Source organism: Bubalus kerabau, unplaced genomic scaffold (assembly GCF_029407905.1).
Source record: "Bubalus kerabau isolate K-KA32 ecotype Philippines breed swamp buffalo unplaced genomic scaffold, PCC_UOA_SB_1v2 scaffold_76, whole genome shotgun sequence".
Classification (NCBI taxonomy): Eukaryota; Metazoa; Chordata; class Mammalia; order Artiodactyla; family Bovidae; genus Bubalus; species Bubalus kerabau.
Genome location: NW_026577930.1, coordinates 332,609 through 347,119, shown reverse-complemented (window position 1 = coordinate 347,119; position 14,511 = coordinate 332,609). Strand labels below are relative to the sequence as shown.

At 38.1% G+C, this 14,511-nt stretch overlaps 1 protein-coding gene across 1 annotated transcript in view; it reads right to left on the bottom strand.

The window, feature by feature from the left end:
* Positions 1–14,511, bottom strand: part of LOC129641131 (interleukin-1 receptor accessory protein-like 1) — a 323,348-nt gene that overhangs the window by 45,096 nt on the left and 263,741 nt on the right. The window contains exons 3-4 of the mRNA XM_055565921.1: positions 10,231–10,363; positions 8,102–8,247 (exon numbers count right to left, since the gene is read on the bottom strand). Coding sequence (XP_055421896.1) covers positions 8,102–8,247; positions 10,231–10,363 — 279 coding nt within the window. The remainder of the gene's footprint in view (positions 1–8,101; positions 8,248–10,230; positions 10,364–14,511) is intronic.

Below are 14,511 nucleotides of genomic sequence, written 5' to 3'. Positions count from 1 at the left end.
ATATAAGAAAACCTTTGATCTTATACCATGACTTACAGTAATTCAGTAAATTATATCATTATAAGCAGAAGTGAAACATTTATATTTTTCTCCCTGCCTGATCCCTCCAGAATTCAGAAACTCATGGTGAATACTCTTATTTTCAGGGCATTATAGTTATATTTTGTTCTTGTTTAGTTGCTAAGTCATGTCTGACTCTTTGCAATGCCATGTACTGTAGCCCAACAGGCTCCTCTGTCCATGGGATTTTCCAGGCAGAATACTGGAGTGGGTTTCCATTCCCTTCTCCAGGGGATCTTCCCAACCCAGGGACTGAATCCATGTCTCCTGCATTGACAGGCGTATTCTTTACCACCTAAGAACCAGGGAAGCCCATTATAGTTATATTTATATGAGTTAAATAAGAATTTCTTCTCCTTAGAAGAGGATGCAACTGGAAACTTGTTATATTACCACAGTTTTGACTGGAATGTCCTACTTGAGATATACAAGTATAGACTCAGATATGACCAGACAGCTTTAAGGAACTAAGGTTGACTTTGTGGAGCTGACAAAGCCCTTGGAAAAACAGCCTGGCACCTTGCTTACAGTGTTCCCATCAGCCTTACCATGTGAGTAAAGAAGGTCATTTCTTGCAGGTGCAGAAACTTTAGGATATTTTGGGGGCCTCAAAAAGAGAGCAATTCACCCAAAACTATAGGTATTACAGGCAAGCATGATGGCAAGTCTTTTGCTGGGCTTCCTCACCTCGAGAGAACATTTAAAAGTTCAATCTGGAGATTCCTTACTGAAAGGTAACCATTCCATTCATCACATTTCTGTGATGATGTACAAGTTAAAGATACAAGAGAGAAGTACAGTTAAAGATCTTTATTCAGAATTTAATGTATAGTTAGGAAAACAAACAAAATAAAGACTTCCAATGACTATGAAGGGAAGTCAAGTGTTAGTTGCTCAGTCATGTCCAACTCTTTCTGACCCCATGGACTGTAGCCTGGAGGCTCTTCTGTCCATGGGAATTCTCCAGGCAAGAATACTGGAGTGGGTAGTCATTCCCTTCTCCTGGGAATCTTCCCAATCTAGGGATCGAACCTGGGTTTCCTGTGTTGCAGGCATATTCTTTACCATCTGAGTCACTAGGGAAGCCCTCCAATGACTGCGTCCATATATAAATTAAATACTAAGAGCTTTGAACCACATGATTAATTCAACAGGAATAATAAAAATGGAAGGACTGGTTTTATCCAGGATCATTCCCTTTTTATTCATTACTTGAGAAATATGCTAATCATCAGCTAAGAGTGGTCCTTTCTTTCCTAACAAAGATGCTGCTTGGATATTCCAATTCACATTTAGGAAAACTGAATAACCAAAATGACTGAAAGGCAAAACTATAGTATATAACAAATATCCATGCTGTAGCTGATCAGGAAAAACGGGGATCGACAGATCTTTGAAAAGATATTTCACAGCTGAGGCAAAAATAACTTGGGGTTAACTTTACTTAAATCATACATTTTATATTTGAGGAAATAGCTCAGAAGTTTAGTTTTCATGCCTGTAATTTTGGTGGCTGTCAGATAACCTCGTTGGGATGTCCATATCAAGAAATTCATCAGGACAAAAGTCACTAATACTAGACAATTTGGGCTCCTGGCATTCATAATAGACTCTGATGTAGTTTTTGCTTGTTTCTTTGCTTTGGTGTTAATTATCAAGAAGAAGAAAAAAAAAGAACTGGGGTCAGCTTATATGTCTTATATAATTGAGGAGCAAAGAAGCAAGAAAAATGTTACAGGATAGAATAAAACTTTGACTGCCAGATCTTATCCAAAGAGAATCTGTTAAACCTGATGGCTCTCATTTGGAGATGCTGCAGTGACATAACCAAAGTTCTTTAATGTTTTGGTATTGCATAAGCAAAGAAGAGGGATAACATATGACCTCTCAAAATATGTCTCTTTGGTATAAAGATAATTTAAGGCTGATCATTTTTAAGAAACAGCAGACACAGGAGAAGCTCTAAAACTCCAGTAGAAGTTACTCTTTGTAAGAGATCTTTACAGTTATAAAAGAAATCTTCCCTTGTAAGGGTGTTTCCCTTCCTGTACCAGGAAGAGGATAACTTTCAATCTCCAGAAACTCATCAATGGAGAAGGCAGAGGCTTAAATCTGCATAACAACCATCCCCATCATTACTGTGCTTTTCTTGGTCACCTCCCATAACTGGCCTCCCATGCTCCGCAACTCTTCTTTTGTCTTTCCTGGAGATGGTATTGAAGGTGCTTGCTTGGGCCATTTCAGGGGGTTACTCAGTTTTCCTGGCTATTCCACATGTATTTAGGAGGAAGATATGTTTGTAAATTTATGTTTGCTTTTCTCCCATTAATCTATCTTATATAGTCAAGAATCCACTCTTTGTGACCCCGTGGACTGTAGCCCACCAGGCTCCTCCGTCCATGGGATTCTCCAGGCAAGAATATTGGAGTGGGTTGCCATTTCCTTCTCCAGGGGATCTTCCCGACCCAGGGATTGAACCAAGGTCTCCCACATTGCAGGCAGACGCTTTAACCTCTGAGCCACCAGGGAAGCAATTAAGAAGGGTAGAGGGAAAATTATTTTTCCTTCCAAACAGCAACAACTCAAAAAAATGACTCTTTTGTGTATGCCTAGTGAAGGACTGGGAAGCCTGGTGTGCTGCAGTCCATGGGGTCACAAAGAATTAGATACAAATTAGTGACTGAACAACAACTCGGTTTTTAATGGTCTTTTTAGGAAGATGCAGCTGTATAGAGAAGTAGGAGGTTTTGATGTCTGGGCAAAGTTTGGCTTTTCAATATTTTGAAATCAGTGGTCAAAGATGTTAAAGGATGAGCCCCAAAAGAGCTTGACACAGTTCTATTGTCTCCCTGTATCTTGCAGCAAATAAATGCACGAGGTAAATACTAACAAGGATGGTGGCACATATTACAAAAGTGATCCATTATAAGAAGGGATAAGGAGTCCACTGGGTCTAAATTCATCTGGCCTTAAAACAATGCATCCTAAATGATGTGCATGTTAATTATGTTACTGAAGATATTCCAAGGACTAGGGAGTTAGAGAGCAAGTCTAATTCCCATGGATTTCACTCTTTGGGGGGCTTCCCTGGTAGCTGAGATGGTAAAGAATCTGCCTACAATGCAGGAGACCTGGGTTCGATCCTTGAGTCAGGAAGATCCCCTGGAGAAGGGAATGGCTACCCACTCCAATATTCTTATCTGGAGAATTCCATTGACAGAGGAGCCTGGCGGTACAGTCCATGGGGTCGCAAAGATTTGGCCACGACTGACTGAGCGACTAACATACACATACCTTCTAAAAACAAGTATTTCCTGTAGTAAGGAGCTAAAATTTGAGCTTCCTAGGTGGCTCAGTGGTAAAGACACTGCCTGCCAATGCAGAAAATGTGGGTTTGATCCCTGAGTCAGGAAGATCCCCTGGAGGAGGAAATGACAACCCACTCCAGTATTCTTGCCTGGGAAATCCCAAGGACAGAAGAGCCTGGTGGGCTACAGTCCATAGGGTCACAAAGAGTGGGATAGGACTGAAGTGATTTAACACACACACTCTTCGGAGGGACGGAGCAAGGGAAAGGGAGGGAGATTTCGCATCCAAGAGTTAAAATGGGTTTGAGGAGGAATAGAGGAAAACTAGATGTTTATCATTATTAACTAGTGCTAGTCTCTGAGACAGATACTTTGCCAGTTTCCAAACTACTTCATGATGAATGAATTGCCATATTATTGTAATCAAGATATCTAAACAATTCACAACAGGACTGTTAATGAACATTCCCTTTATGTGACAGTTTCAAAGCCAAACGTCCCCTAGAAGCACAATTCTACATTAGAAATGCTTAATATCAAAGTAGTTTAAAAAGCAGATGATGGCATTTCAAATTATATTGGTTCTGATTTCCTGATCGTTTAATTTTATGAGTGCCAGGCACATAGTAGGTTTTTAACAATTGCCATTAAATGCATGAATAAATTAATGAAGATCTCCTGTAGGACAGCACATTCAAACTAAAGTAAATCTATTATAAGGAAAAATATAGAATCAACAGAGCAAAATTGCCAGTGCTAAAGCTGACCATTTTAATGAAAGATAAATTAGATGTGAGGGAATTTTTAATGAGACATGTTATTGCTGCATCCTAAATTATCCAGATTATCACATAGTTGGAGTAGAAAAATCATGTAATAGCTGCTAACATGGTAATAAATATGTCAGACACTGTGATACATATTGATACATACTAAGTTTATTTCTCATAGCTGCTGTATATGGAAAGTACTATTATTATTCCCCATTTTACACAAGAGAAATTTGAGGCTCACAGAGAGTATGGGATTTGTCCAAGATAGCATAGCTAGTATGCAGAGAGTGGGTTTTGCACAGACAGCCTTACTGCAGAGTCCACACCCTTAAATATTAAACTGCTTTGCTCCAGAGAGTAAATACGTTCACACTGTGAAGTCATCCAGAATTAGAGTGTGGACAAGGAACTCAGAGAATGAAAAAGAAACTTAGGATGGCCTGGTGAGTGCAAGAGTGGCTAGGCCAAAGTCAGAGCACAATGATGCTGGGTATCTGTCTGGAGAATTGCTTGTGCTAGAGACATGTAAAACATACAAATGATGGGCAAATAAAAGATTGGGGTTTTGGAGGGAAGCTGAAAGTCAGTGTTGGATGCATGGTCAAATTGGGGAGCAGTGATTAGGAACCTAAGCAAAGGCATCTGGGTAAAAGGTTCAGAGACTTAGATAGGGAATTCAACAGGCAACAGTGGAGACAAGAGATAACACAGTAGCAAATGTATCTACTCTTTGCTTTGGTTCTTTTTGGGACAAGGATCTAACTCTCAAGCTTCTCAGGCCAGGGACTAGAGTGAGGAATAGGGCGCAAGGCAGTCATACACTAATGTGGCCCACTGGCCATTGTTTTATTCTATGACCTAGTTCTCTGTAGAGCATGTGACATGACCCTAACTGTCCCAGTACCTTCCCTGGCTGTAGGGAATCAACAACCCTGAATATTCTCAAGCAAAAGTCAAATTTCCTAGTACAATTTCAGCCAGTTTTTGTGGAAATTAGATTTTTTTAAAGAGAAAAGGCTGGCCCAGAATCTAGCCTAGCTCAATCCTAGCTATACTATTTATTGTAGTATTGTCTTGGCATTAAGGACAACTCAGCTGATAACAGGAGGTGATATCTCAAAGAATCCACAACACCCACTGGAGGGTTCTGACATCATTTTTATTATGTTAACAATACTGAACTAAAGGTAACAGTGGAGGGGGAAAAAAACTTAAGTTATTTTGGCAAAGGTACGTCCTGGCAAGTTTACTTGTCAGAAGAATGGATAATTACTGACTAATGAGATCTGTATTCATCAAATGCTTTAACATATCTCTCTATGCAAGTTTTAAGAAGAAAGACTTTGAAGGCCTGTAAGATAGTTAAGGGATTTACAAGTCAACAGCAGAAGAATATGATTCACAGTAACAGCTTCCAGCTCTTCTCTGAGCTTTAGGCTTCTGAGCAATACAGTCAGTCATCTTGGTCATTACACAATTGCTAGAATGACAGCAATTTGACTCTAGCAGGGACCCTGTGATCAAAACTATCAGCTCCCATGTGCTGTGCCTTCCTTGAGCTTCTGAACCTTTCAGCGCTGGGGAACTTGTAGTTATGGCATCTGTTAACCAGAGTCCGTTGTTTTTTCCCACAGATGGTTGGGATAGATCATTCCACATGCTGATAAGCCTCTCCAGGGCAGGAGACGTCTGACTACCATTGTGAATTGATGACTCATTTGCTGTAGCTCCCTTAAAAGGAAGGTGAATACTAACTTTAAGACGGGCTTTTGGAGTATATGACCTTGAAGGACACTTTCTGGCTTTAGCTTTTATTTTACTGAAGATAAAATGCTGGTGGCATAAATACATATTTGAGAAACACTGTGGAAGATGTAAGTATTGAAGAGTGCCCTAACACTGCCCACCACTTTCTTCTTCATGTTTAGGAAATCAGGCAGTATTGGAAAAGTTTTTTCAAACGATTTACTTGATTCCTCAGTCATTTATGTTTGTAGTACTGGAAGCTTTCTTAGCTATGGGCAACTTAACCTTAGGCCACACATGCTAAAAATAGCCTGGCGGTGTTTGACCCTTCCTGACCCTTGTGTGCCTGTCTGCTAGATAAGAGCTTTAATAGTTGTATCCTCCTTGGAAATGATCCAGCTTCCTTCCTTCTTCCTATGATCTCTACTTAACTGTCACTCCTACTTTATCTTAAAAAGAAATAAACATCATTAAAGCCAACAGATTTTTAGATGAGCCCTCTATCTTTTCTCTATTACCTTCCTTCTTGAAGAATAATTCAGACTCTGTAATTAGACTCTTCAATTCAAAAGAGTGATCAGAATGGTGAAAGTATTTTATCCACATAAAAGAAGAATGAATAAAAGGAACTAAAGCTGAATCTGTGGAAGTGAAGGCCCAGAAGGATTATGGGGACTGTCATCAAACTTTTGAAGGGCTATTTTGGGGAAGAGAGATTAAAAACGGGGTCATGGGGTAGATAGACAGTGAAATAGGAATGTTTTCTAATTGTTACATTTTTCCAAAGATAAAACTGGCTTCCTGGAGGAGGAACGTGATGCAGTATAAGCTGACAGATCAGTAGGGAAGATGTTGTGGAATAGTTCAATTATACATCTAGGCTACTTCCAACCCTGGAAATATTTCTGTCCTTTTATATGTGTAATATTTCTACTCTAAGTCCCTTCATTGACTGACAAACAATCAGACTGCTTACTAGCTGCTGCTTATCTTTTCCCTCCATTAACATCTCCCCCAAAGTAAACTATTTGAATATTACAGTCACCTTGACAACAGAGGTGTCTATTTTAATAGCTTTCAGTAACATTATTCAAAGGGAATCTATTTTCCAATAAAGTCTTTGGCATTTTCTTTCTCTTCAACCTCAAAGAGTTTAGGATGAAACATGTGCTTTGAAATTAAAATCACTGTAAATTTGCTGAGTAAGAGAATGTTTTCACTTAGCATAATGTAGAAAAACATTTTTTTCTCTTGTAACGTACATGAAAAAATTTCACCAACAAAAAGGCATGGCTCAAATTTTACAATCGTCTATAATTTCAAACAATTCATATATATATATATATATATATATATATTTTAACCCTGTGTGTAAGGTATTGGGGTTGCTGTGGAATCAGATTTATTGTAGCCGATGTTATACTCAACCAAAACATACCTTACTTAAATTGCTAATGATGAATAATAATTGAAAAATAATTCACTAGTGAATTATTATTAATCATGGGAGGATATTACACATGTAAAAGTTATCTAAGGCAGAAAAAAATAAAAATGAAGTAAAATGGGGAATCCATTGGATGTAATTTGTACACTCAAGGAACAACCTTTCAATTAAGAGCATAATCTTTGACTTAAAACTCTCTTGGTTATTTTTAATTGGTTTGCTTACTTCTAATATTATTAATAGCATTTAACTAAATACTTCCTGTGCATAGGCTCTGTCCCAAGCTCTTCACACTTAGTGTTTTCTTTCGTCTGTAAAATCCACTAAGAGTTGATATTATTATTTTTCCCATTCCATATTATCAGGGAACTGAAGCTTAAGGAAGTTAGACATCATTCCCAAGATTATATAGCTGGTACTAAAACAGAGAAAGGGGGACTTCCCTGGTGATCAAGTGGTTAAGACTCCCCACTTTGATTGTAGGGGGCACAGGTTTGATCCCTGGTTGGGGAACTAAGAACCTGCATACCTAATGGCACAGCTTGAGGGAGGGGAAGAAAAAGGAATCTGAATATCTAAATTTGACTCCAGTGCCTGGGCTAGTCACCCATCCACTGTGTTATCTGCTTTGATGGCTTTACTGCTAACGTTAATTGTTTTATTTGGAATAAATTTATGTAAAAAAACACAATTTTTTTTCACCTTCCAATTATTTCACTTTCATTAAAGGTTAAGTCAACTACTCAAACTTAGAAGGTTACACTCACCCCGTTTGTGAAGGAGAATACTGGCATGCCGTCGTCCATTTCCATTTTCAACATAACAGGAGTAATTTCCCAAGTCACCTTCTTCTACAGAGTCCACAATTAATGAGATGGAAACTTCCTGTTCCCCAAGATGCTCCTTGAGGATTCTAAAATATAAAGCAAAATGAAACAAAAAACCCCCACACAAACATACACACACATGAAAGAAAAAATTTTAGGTGAATCTGATATGAAAAAACCTACAGCATCTGTGCTTCAAATTTGGTCATGGATTGATGCTATCTTAATTAAATTATAGCATGCCCTTTTCTTTTTCACTTCTAATAAGGAAGCTTGTCTTTGTGGATGCTAATGAAGTGCAGTTAATTATCTCTCTTAGCAGGACAATCACACTGTCATAATAAAGAGGTGAGAGAGACCTTGAAGAAAAGTTTACAAATTGCTTTCCCTTTAAGAAGAAATATGATGTAAGGGTGGGATAAGAAATTCTAATGTCTTAGGCTGGAGGACTAATTATCTATCAGGTTAATTTTAAAGAAAGGAAGGATAGAGAATTTCTGAGCTATTTTGACATTTCAGTTGAAACCTCTAGCCTGGCATTGTTTTAAAAGGTACAAATCAATTCCTATTTTTAAAGAAATATGAAATTACAAAACTATAGACTAAATGTTCTGATGAAGCATTTAATTCTGACATTTAAAATTCACAGTAGATGCTCACTAACCTCACTGTCAAGGATTTTAACAATCTTTTTAGAACAAATGGAAAACTTCAAAGTAGGGCTCCCTTGCCATGCTCACCAAGTTTCCACCTTTACTCTCCCACCCCTTTGGTAACTCATGCTTGCACAATACTTCCTCATGAAGAATTAAAGAAAAAAATACCTTTCTAGAACATTCCCTGAGCACTCACAAAAGTAGAGAGGGGGAAAGTTAGGAGGTTTATTGTCCTATAGCCTTAGCATTTCAGAGTGTATGAGTATAAGATAATAGTGAAGTTTTAAACATGAAAAATGGCAGAGGAACATTTTAGTATGTATTGAAGAATTGCTCATCTGGGCATTTCAGAACCTGACTGCAATGTTATATTCCTGGGTATTTGTTGCCAGGAAGAAAATTCCAGTAGAAATAACCCTCTGTGACAGTTTTATAGGTTTTTATTTTCTATTGAAAACCTTTTTCTCTTATACCTTTCCTAAAGTTTTAAAAGTCTTCACATTTAAGAAGAAGAATTTGGTTAAAATGCTCAAATATACCCCAAAGAGGTGATCTTTAGATTGGAGAATGTTTACAAATGATCTGCATTTCGATTCACTTATAATTTATTAATTAATATATTTGCTTATTTACATTATGAATAAAAATGAGTACCTGTATATAAGTGTACTTTTAGTCATAACTGAATACCTCCATATTTAAAAGTAAGCAAACAAATATGTTAATTATTTTTCAAAAAAGAAGAGGCATAAGCATTATGCCTTCAAAATAAGTGTATTTTTATGATTATTTGCTATTATTCCACTATATTAATATTTAGACCTTAAAGTCAGCCTTAAAAAGGTAATAAAAGCATTTTTGTATTACCATTCCTATCAAGTGTTTTATAGTCTACATGATGCCTCAAATATGTAGCAACATATAAAAGGAAGTGACAGAGACTATGTTTGAAACCTAAAAACATGATGTTGAATCCTAAAAACCTGTTAACAGTGGGTTGGCCAAAAAGTTCCTTTGTGTTTTTCCAGAAAATGGTATAGAAAAAGCCAAACAAACTTTTTGGCCACCCAACATTTCCTCTCAACAATTAAAAAAAAAGAGCTCTTATCAACCAAAAGTACAATATCACATTTTCCATATTTGATGCTATTTTGGTAATCTCACATTCAGTTTATTCCTTAGTGGAAAATTCCTTTTTATTTCTCTTAAATTCTTTGCAAATGGCACTCAGGTTTTACAATTTCATAGTCACTCCCTCAAGGATATTTTTCCTCCTTGCCATTAAATGTTGTAACATTTTTAGTATGATAGTAAAACACCCTCAACCCCCTTCTTTTTTAGCTCACTTTCTATTCACTAACACAGCAAATGTGAATCTTGACTGTACAAGTTAAAAGAGACAAATTACTTTACCTAATGTCACTTTCCCAAACTCGATTTTCATCCAGATCTTCAATAAACTTCTCTCCTTTCATCCAGTAAATTAAAGGACTGACATCTCCACTGTACCCAAAGAAAGCTCTGCAGGTGAGATTAGCTGAATCACCTGTGGAGAGAAGCGATAGAAACGTGTTGTAAAACTGTTGATACACTCTTATTTTAGGCAAACTGGCACGTAAAACTTAAATCACTTCATTGATTTAATGAAACATCTCTCTAAATCAATATTTTTCACATATTTTCTGTCAAGTTAACAGAATGTGTGCTTTTGGCAGCTTGCTTAATGGAATGTGAATTACTTATCAGATTATGAAGAACACTGGTTAGTTATTCTACAGAACTTTACTTTCATTTAAGTTTGCCTGATGTTTCCATATGAATAGATTGAAGTTATGAATTATTGGGAAGGGTACTTCAGAGGTGATGTGCACTTCTCAAAGCACATGCTCACTTGCTTCAGTCATGTCCGACTCTTTGCCACCCTACTGACTGTAGCCCACCAGGCACCTCTGTCCATAGGATTCTCCAGGCAAGAATACTGGAGTGGGTTGCCATGCCCTTCTCCAGGGGATCTTCCCGACCCAGGGATCGAACCTGGGTCTGCATCGGCAGGTAGGTTTTTTACTACTGCAATATCAGACAAGTACATAATGTTGATAATATGAGATTTTATAAAGCAGTTAGAAGATGTTTCTCAGTTCTGAATGTGGGAAAGAAAGATAACCAAATGTTTCAATGGGAAAGAAATGGAACTGCAAAATACAGGATTCCTTACAAATGTTACTAAAATATTTGTACTATGTGAGGAATAGTATTTTAATTAAGGAAACCAGCACACATTCAGATAAAAAAACACATTATTAAAATACAAATGGACAACACCTGAGAATAAATATTTGGGCTGTTTATAAAACATAAAATCAATAATACTACTGTGGAGATGAGTTTCTTCCAGTGTACTACTCAAGAGAGGCCACTGTAATGATGAATACAGATTGATTACTTAATAAGGTAAGTGGAAGTCCCTGACTGAAAAGTGGGAGTGAATTTAATGTCAACAGAAGCTAAGGCATATTTCTGGACAAGTAACGTGATTTTGCAAACACCTGATTTCCTCAAGCCTCAGGCAGCATTAGAGAACTGAAATATTCCAGTACTATTATAGTTTTAAGATCTTGCTGCCTCCAAGTAGAGCTAGAAAATGTGGGATGGCAAAGAGACCTATAGGGACCTACTCCAGAATGGACTGGAGCAGAGGAACTCTTATGGATACCTTAAGTAAGGCAAATTTATTCATTTCTTAAATTCCTGAGAATATTCTAGAGGACTTTGACAAATCTGTGACTTTAAGGTGAAGAGAAGGAGGTTCCTAAAGTCTAAAAGCTAAGCTATGAGTTAATAGTGAACATTGCCTGAAACTGGGCGTATCAGTGATTCTACCATATAAACCTAGAGAAAACCATAATTCACTTACAGATGCACTCTTTGTAAGTCCTGGTACGGGTCAACCTGTATGTAAACTTTATTCTCCAAGTTCTACAAGAAAATTTTTATTGGATAAAATTCATATTATCTTATGTCCATTGCATAAGACTGCTGCTGCTGCTGCTAAGTCGCTTCAGTCGTGTCCGACTCAGTGTGACCCCATAGACGGAGCCCACCAGGCTCCCCCGTCCCTGGGATTCTCCAGGCAAGAACACTGGAGTGGGTTGCCATTTCCTTCTCCAATGCATGGAAGTGAAAAGTGAAAGTGAAGTCGCTCAGTCGTGTCCAACTCTTAGCGACCCCATGGACTACAGCCTACCAGGCTCCTCCATCCATGGGATTTTCCAGGCAAGAGTACTGGAGTGGGGTGCCATTGCCTTCTCCATGCTTAAGACTAGTTCATAACTGAATTCTTGCTCCTCTAATATTTTTAAGATAGCATGATACAGCCTTACCTTTTATCTTATCTTTCTTTACATCTGAATGTCCTCCAAGTAAGTGATTCTTTAGAGACTTTGATTCTATATGCAATAATCATTATTAGTGACCAGATAAGTTCAGAAAATGTCTGCAAATTTTATGAGGCAAATGGAGCTTTAAATAATCTCCTTTATTATTAATTTTGATACATAAATATTTTGTTAATATTTTAATATGCAACCCCCTCCCTGAGAGAATAATTTACCTTACACAATGGATAATTGAATGTCAATCTTACTGATTGGAAACTACAGATTTCTATGGGAAATGTCAACCCAATGGTTCAGAACAATTTTTAAATCCAGTATTCTTTGCTTTTACATTTTTCTAAGAGCACTGGCTTTTATGTAACTCAACTACCTGTTACAGTGTCAAGGTAGTCATAAATTCAACAGTAAATCTCAAAATATTATATAGTGTGATGATTAATATCATATGCCAAGAGAATCAGCATATATTACGGAGTTCAAAAATTTACATGTCAATAATTTACACAATCTGTGTTTTAAGGGAACAAGATTTAGCTTTTAGGTAGGAGTTAATGACTGAAACTCATAAATAGAAATCTCTAGAAATTATCTCATTTTCCATTACAGTTTTACTAAATTTGGGGGATCATAAATAATGATCATGTCACTAGCAACTCAGCCTGACATTCTTTAGCAGAGAAGTCAATTGAATCCCTCGTTGGGAACTGAATTTTTCTCTCTTGTCACCCTCCTACCTTTCCAGATCAACTGATTTGCTATTATCTAATTCCTCCTTTTTCTCAACTATTGGCTTTGTGCCGCCACACCTAGTAAATGGCTCCTGCACCCATGTAAGAAATGATTGGCTTTTTCAATCATCTTTGCTCACCTCTTCTTTGACTACTTATCATGCCTTGAGCTCCAGTACTGGGGGTATCCCAAGTGCTATGGGGGCACCCGGAGGACCTCTACTCAGACCTGGGTTGGGCTTACTGTGGGTTAGAGAGTGCAATTCATGCAAAGAATAAAAGAAAGTGGAGGGAAAAATAGAAATGCACTCCAGGTAGAGAGGAAAGAACCTGAGTGACAGAATGTCAGGGAACTTTGGAGGAAGTCAGTAACTCCAGAGTCGTTGAAGCTAAACTACATGTAGTGGGTAGAGTTGTGGTGAGGATTTGGGGGAAAATCATGAGGCCAGAGCAGTGGCAGCCCTGATCTCCCATGAAGGCCATGTTGAAGATGTGGGAATTCCATTTAAGGGCAATTCTACGTTGGGGAAAGGTTTCAGGTAGGAGATTGACATGGGCACACTTGCAGTCTAAAGAAATCACTCTTTTTGTATTTGCCAAACTGGGATTGGAGAGAGTTCCAAGAGAACTGAGAAAGATTGAGAATTTTATGATACTTCAGGACCATATAAGGGACCATCACTGCAAAGAGAGGATTATTTCCACATCATTTCTTCCTTCCTTTCTTACTTGTTTTTTGGCCACACCACTTGGCATGTGGGATCTTCGTTCCCCAACCAGGAATCGAACCCCAGCCCCCTGCATTGAAAGCTCAGAGTCTTAACCACTGGACCACCAGGGAAGTCCCTCTGCATAGTTTCTTAAAAGGACAAAGTACAGGTTATAGCACTGATGACAGATCACTGTGCTTTTTATCAATGTGATAGTAGGAAGCCTCTCAAAGCACAGATTACAAGGAAGCCTGATAAGGTAGAAAATACATTTTTTATTTTTATAATTTACCTGCATCACTGTGTGTGTGTAGGAGAGAGAGACAGACAGATTAAACGGTTGCCAGCTGCTTCTCAAAACAATCAGGAGAGAAAGTCAACTTGAGTAGAGGTCTGTTCTGTGAAGTTGTTGTTGTTCAGTTGCTCAGTCATGTCAGACTCCTTGCGACTCCATGGACTGCAGCATGCCAGGTCTCCCTGTCCTTCACTATCTCCCCAAGTTTGCTCAAACTCATGTCCATTGGGTTGATGATGTCATCCAACCATCATCTGTCACCCACTTCTCATCCTGCCCTCAATCTTTCTCAGCATCAGGGTCTTTTCCAAAGAGTCAGCTCTTCACATCAGGTGAGCAAAGTATTAAAGCTTTAGCTTCAGCATCAGTCCTTCTAATGAATATTCAGGGTTGATTTCCTTTAGGATTGATTGGTTGGATCTCCTTGCTGTCCAAGGGGCTCTCAAGAGTCTTCTCCGCCACTACAGTTTGAAAGGAACAATTCTTCGGCGCTCAGCCTTCTTTCTGATTCAACTCTCACATGCATACATGACTACTGGAAAAACCATAGCTTTAAATATACGGAC